General features: G+C 43.0%; 1 protein-coding gene across 3 annotated transcripts in view; it reads left to right on the forward strand.

Annotated features, from left to right (window-relative positions):
• The window catches only part of pip4k2aa (phosphatidylinositol-5-phosphate 4-kinase, type II, alpha a), a 31,208-nt gene extending 25,439 nt beyond the window's left edge, over positions 1–5,769 (forward strand). For 2 of the 3 annotated variants that reach the window (XM_070986583.1, XM_070986584.1), the window contains 4 exons: positions 419–532; positions 724–964; positions 1,192–1,295; positions 1,387–4,209. In XM_070986583.1, the coding sequence (XP_070842684.1) occupies positions 419–532; positions 724–964; positions 1,192–1,295; positions 1,387–1,467 (540 nt within the window). In that variant the 3' untranslated portion in view covers positions 1,468–4,209. Of the gene's footprint in view, positions 1–418; positions 533–723; positions 965–1,191; positions 1,296–1,386 lie in introns of all 3 variants that reach the window. The other variant, XM_070986582.1, reaches the window with a different exon arrangement.
• The last annotated feature ends 471 nt before the right edge of the window (positions 5,770–6,240 follow it).

The raw sequence follows: 6,240 nt of genomic DNA on the forward strand, positions 1-6,240 counted from the left end.
TGGCGACAGTGGCGAGGAAAAACTTCCTTTTAACAGGCAGAAACCTCGCGCAGAACCAGACTCTGGGTGGGCGGCCATCTGCCTCGACCATGCTGGTATTACTGCTTTTAGTCTAATACTTTTAATCTTACATTTAATATTTTCTTTCTAGTCAGTTTTTCACCTTTTATGTAAAATACTGAACTAAATTCAAATATATTCAAGGATTCAAACTTTGTGTGATTGGGTGGACTTGATATTTATGGACTTCTTCTAGAACACAAATTGACCTGTGATATGAGATATGAGTACCAGAATTCTATCCCATTTTTGCCCAGGTCTGCCGCCTGCAGTACCACGCCTCTCAGGTGTGAGCAGTCTAGTGTTGTGCTTTTGACTGTTGTTTATTTGGTCGCTAATCTCCAATACTAATGGGCAGGCCAAGGAGCTGCCCACCTACAAGGACAATGACTTCATCAATGATGGGCAGAAGATCTACATTGATGAGGAGAACAAGAAAATGTTCCTGGAGAAACTCAGGAAAGATGTGGAGGTACGTGGTAACAGTCAGATATGACTGAAAATGTTGCTGTGAATTACAAAATAAACCCCTCTGTGTGTCACCCTTTCTATCTTTATTAATACATTTCTACTCTTTCCCATGTCCCTCCTCAAACACACAATGCTCTCCTCCTCACTGGTTTTTATTTCCTCTGCCATCCCACCATCTTCCATCATCCTCAGTTCCTGGCCCAGCTGAAGCTCATGGACTACAGTCTGCTGGTAGGGATCCACGATGTGGAGCGAGCCGAGCAGGAGGATGTGGAGAGCGAAGACAATGAGGCCGAGGAGGAGGGCGAGAGCGACGGAGGGGGCATCGGGACGCCCCCCGACAGTCCCAGCAACACCCTGGACAGCACCAAGCCTCTGTCACCAGGGGAGTTTGATCCCACTATTGACGTCTACGCCATTAAAAGCAATGAAAGTGAGTCGCCAAATGCTTGTGTGTTTTTCAGGCTTGCAATCTGAGGGTTGTAGTTGACAGCTAAATAATAAATACAGTACTGAGAGCTCCCCCTACTGGGTATTTTAGTCCCCTGCTGCTGTCAAAAATATGTCACAGATGTTTTTTGTCATAAAGTACCTGGTTTTGCCTGAGGTTACTGCAGATATCTAGATTCTCATTCAGGGTGCATTTGTTTTAAACCACAGCTGCTCCCAGGAAGGAGGTGTACTTCATGGCCGTCATAGACATCCTTCAGCATTACGATGCCAAGAAGAAAGCTGCCCATGCCGCCAAGACTGTCAAACACGGGGTATGTAGCTGCATGCGTGAGCCTTTCAAATGCTTCTGCTCAGAAAATGATGCGTGTGGTGAGTGACGGTCGTCCGTGTGTCCCTCTGCAGGCCGGAGCGGAGATCTCCACGGTGAACCCAGAGCAGTACTCCAAGAGGTTTTACGATTTCATCACCACTATCCTGTCGTAGCCTCCAGGAGTGACAGGGGGCACAGAGGCACATGGGAAAGGGAGGGCAAGCGGGGAGTAGGGCGGGGAAGAGAAGTGACGGAGAGAAAGACCATCGAGAGGCTGAATTAATAAGGTGCTGTGATGGCTTTGTATCACTCTGCCTCATGCGTTCTCCTCATCCCTCCCTGTTTGTTTCTCTCTCTCTCACTGGGGTGCCACGCTCTGCAGCTAAAAAAAAAATACATCATTCGTTTACATTTAACCTCTCCTCTGTTGAATTTTGTTTATGTGTTACTTTGGATGATAAGGGTGTTGAAAGCAAATGTCCAAGTCATTACGTTTTTTTTTTTTTTTTAATCTAATTTCTTTTTGTCTGTGTGGTTGTTTATGTGGGAATATGGCTTTCTTATTGCCTCTATACAACATCCAGAACGCTGCATTTCTTTTTCTTTCTTTTTTTTTTTTTTTTATATTTTATTCATTTTAACGTTTGTCTTCCCCGCATGATGTTTCGGGGGAGGTGGCGGGGGAGGGTATGATGTGTAAAGCGTGAGGCCAGGGGGAGTGCAGAGGTCAGATTGCGGCACAGAGTGAGGTCTCTCTTGCAGAGAGAAGGCTTAAGCGAGACGTGACAAGGAAGTTCACGTTGAGCCTCGCCTAATGCAATTGCTTCATTTCTGGAAGTAGGAAGCAGTCTTCCAATAGGCCAACAGCCAGACCCCCACCCAAATGCTATACAAGTACTCAGCCAAACAAATCTTCCTATTTGAGTTCCTCCATCGCTCACCCTTTAGACGCCTCCCCTCCCGCTTCCCGCTCCTTCGTGTACAGTTTCTGGGTTATCCTCCCGCCACACTCTCAAACACTTCTCCTCAGCTGAGATGAGTTCAGTTGTTGCAGGAAACTCGTAATGCTTGTTTCCAGCACTAATTGCACCTCAGTGGTTGTCAGTGCTTCGTCCCTTTTGCTTTGTTGTGATGCACAGCGATTAAGAATGATTAAGAGGAGGATATGTACCCTTAAAATGAGAAGAAGAAGAGGGATTCGAGCGTACGGTGTCATTTACTTGCAATACGTTGGGCATTGTTATGTGGACCTGGTTTCTGTTCCCTTGACGGGGACAACCCAGAAGTTTCGTGTGGCTGTAGTGAGACACACCTTTGTACAAAGGGTGTCACAGTGAAACATCAGCAGCCCTTAACTTTCTGTTGCCATCAGCACCTTATGAGTAAAATCAAAAAATGTTGCACTTTTGTTTGTTTGTAGAGGTTAGGAGCTCTTGCTCTGTTACATGCGCTGCAACAAAGAGGAAAATGAACTCTGCTCTCTTAGAATTGAATCTTTAGAGGCCTGAGCTCAAACCCTGCCTCCTCACCTATGGGCACTTCTGACTGCAGGGGTTGGTTGGGGAGAATTTACTGCAATATAAGACGGGGAAAGTGGATGAGATCTGTTTACAGGGCTTTCGTAAACCAACCTTTCCAATCCTTTTTAGAAGTGCTCTGTGGTGGTGGTGTTGTGGTGGCGGGTTTGGGGACCAGGCGACAGTATGACTGCGCCTGTGCGTTCAGGGCAGACAGCAGACTGTTTACCTCCAGCATCGTACCAGCACACACCCAATGATGGCGAACGATGTGTGTGTCAGTGTTCAAAAGTCGGGGGTGGGAAGAAAGGGGAGGAGGGAGGTGGGGAGGAGTAGCTGCAGATGTAAAGTTACATGTTGTTAAGTCATTAACACCAACGGCTTCGTTCTCACCTCTAACCTCAGCTGTGAGTCTGTTACTCATCGTCGTTCGTGTTGTTATTGTTGACATTTTTTAAAGGTGGTTTATCTGTGTTTCGAATTTGGCGGTTTTATGAATTGATGTGGTAATTTTGTTTCTGTTCAACTTTTTTGTTGTTGTTTTTTTTGTATATTTTGCACAGGAGGAAAGGAACCAAATGTTACGAATACGATCCCAATTAGTCGATATGGTCTTAACAAGGGAAATGCAATATACTTGTGTGTAAGTGAGAAAAGCTGTTGTGAGTGTGACGTCGCGAATCACTTCTGGATAACCAACTTAAACACGTAAAGTCGTCGTCCTTGATTATTCTAACCCATGCAAAAAGCTTCCATCACAATATGTTTTAGATATCATAGATTATATTCACATTTATATTTTTACATTGGATTTTAGTCATGAAATATAGTCGTATTAAAAAAAACAAAAAAAATGGAGCCATCCTTAGGAATGAATGATGATGCTGTGGTAAATGAAGAATGATACTGCTTGAATTTATACAATGCTTACTATAGATGTACTTAAAAAAGAAAAAAAGTAAAAAATTTGCATGTCACAGGACTAAGTTTCCTTTTCCCTTTCTAGTCTGTGTTGTTGGCTGTTCAGGTTCTTGTTGTGTCCCTAGACTTTAACCAGATATGTGAGCTGTTCAGCGTAAAATAGTCCCTACCATGCTTTAAATAACTGTTTTTCATTGTATACACTGTGCAAGATGTGTGCCTTTATACTCCAAAATTATTTAATTTTATATTTTGTAATCTTTTTTTAAAACAAATGTAAAAGGTTATTTTAATAATAGGGTGTTTACTTTGACATGCATTGTTTCCAACTTTATTTCTGACGCCCTGCTCACCCCCCCACCCCACCCCACTACACCTCTGTGTTTAGACTTGTTCATGTTCTCGAGTCTGTTAAACAAAACCATGCTAATGATTGTGTTTTAGCCGGCAAAAAAAAAAAAAAAAAAGCAAAACAAAGTGAATAGCTGTCTTAAATTTGAATATAGTGGATCGGTTTCTGTTCTGTACATTCAGATCCATCGTTCTGATTATTCAGTGTGCGCAGGCGCCTCTTTCCTCCTCGGGGTGAGGCGGCGTCTGCTGATATTAATCCCTTGTTCGTTTCACGCTGGTCCTGCCTTTATAAAGAACGTGCGTGCGTGTGGTGCGTGGAAGTGCATTGTGGAACGTGCGCGTGTCGTGATTGTGTTTCGTCGTGCTCGTCCTCGCTAAGTGACGGCTTCCCCCTCCCCAACCCCTCCCCACCTCAGGAGTCTGTCAGCATCTTCATCACGTTTACCCCCTTTTTTGTGTGTGTGTTTGTCCGAAATTTCACTTACCTTTAACTCCTGTTCATTTCTGAACCAGGTTTACGTTCTCTTACCTCCTTCCCTCCGTGTTTTGTGTCATCCAGATCACCTGCGTGTTATCAGGGAGGTTATCAGCTGATAGTTCATCCTGAGTCAATGGATAGTTGATATTTCTGTGTTCTTTCACTATTAATGGGCTGTTTTGTTTCTATTGTCATGTAGCTTATACTGTACATAGGTTGTGTCATAAAACAGGGAATGAGGGAACACAATCGTCTTTTAGCCTGCTTTGCTCTGTTTGGCCCTGGAGGCTCCCTGTAGTCAGGCATGAGCGAGTAGAAAACAGAGCAGTGCGTGCTGGGAGAGTGAGTTTTCTTCTGTTTTGTTTTGGGAATATTAACTCTGGGTCCCTTGTGAGGAAGGCGATGACGGACCCCAACAGATGCAAATTAAAGACGATTACAACACACGCGCCCTGCTGCTGTACGATACAAGTCCTTGCTTTTGTGACTTCTCTCATGAATGAGCTCCTCCACCCGTTAACCCCACCCACCAGTCAACCTGCTGCCACTGCTAACTTGCCAAAAGCATCCTTCAGCAGTCAGAACTACCCCACACGAGCTTGAAGAACATTGTGTATCGTATAATGTGTCTGTTTGTTTGAGCTGAACTTGTGTTTTTTTAACATGTACTGGGAGACGGAGCGAAGCGATCTCTGATATGTGAACACGTCCAAAGTTCTGGGAAACGGACGCTGCGTTCTTGTGCTTTATCAAGCGTTGAGGGAAAATTTGATTTGACAGATGCGAGCGACAGGAAGCCAGGCAAGATCAGCAGGGCTGGAAAAAAAAAAAGAAAGTCCTTTGGCTGTAAGATTGCAAATCTTTGTGCAAGAAAAAAAGAATTTGGAAGTATTTGCATGCGGATGTCTACACACAGCAGGCCAGGAAACATCCCCTCCTGCAATTAAGCTTTGGTCTCACAACAGTCCCGAGTACATTTAAGACTTAAGCATTGGTTAAAGCATTACTCTGCGTGTATGTGTGAGTGTGTGTGTATTGCTGTCTGACAATGGTTGGCGAGAGTTCCCTTTCAGTGGCAGAGAGGCCAAAATGTTGATGTATGTTTATTGTTCTTCACATTTAATGATGATGATGGTGATAATAATACACTCCATTCCATAAGCGTTCACTCAAACCAATTAAAGCACTTGTTCTGCTTGACTCAACGTCTGCTTTTCTCTCTTCTTTGCAGTCGTGCCCTGTGTTTACTCACTCACTGTTCAATGTTTGTTTTTCACTGATGGCCTGTTGTTAAAATGACACATTTCTCACTTTAGTTAATGCGTTTTTGCTGAGGGAGAAAGAGGGTAAAAAAAAAAAAGCTTTGATTCTTCAATGAACATATGACATTTTTGACACAAAAACTAGATTTTTTATTTGTACAATTATTTGTGATTATGTCCCCAGTTAAATAGTTTATTAATTAAATGCATTTCAACCAACATTTAATGATAATTTATTCAATTTGGAGAGAAAAAACCTGTAAAACTAAAAACCATAAAGGTTTTAGGAAAGATATTTATTTTACTGTATTATATTTTTTGCCTATTTTTGTTGTGTTTGTTTGTTTGATCAGCATGATGATAAACAAAAATCGCCAACGAGATGTGTTTTATTACCTGTAGTATTTATTTCCA

The sequence above is a fragment of the Chaetodon trifascialis genome, chromosome 18 (assembly GCF_039877785.1).
Source record: "Chaetodon trifascialis isolate fChaTrf1 chromosome 18, fChaTrf1.hap1, whole genome shotgun sequence".
Lineage (NCBI taxonomy): Eukaryota > Metazoa > Chordata > Actinopteri > Chaetodontiformes > Chaetodontidae > Chaetodon > Chaetodon trifascialis.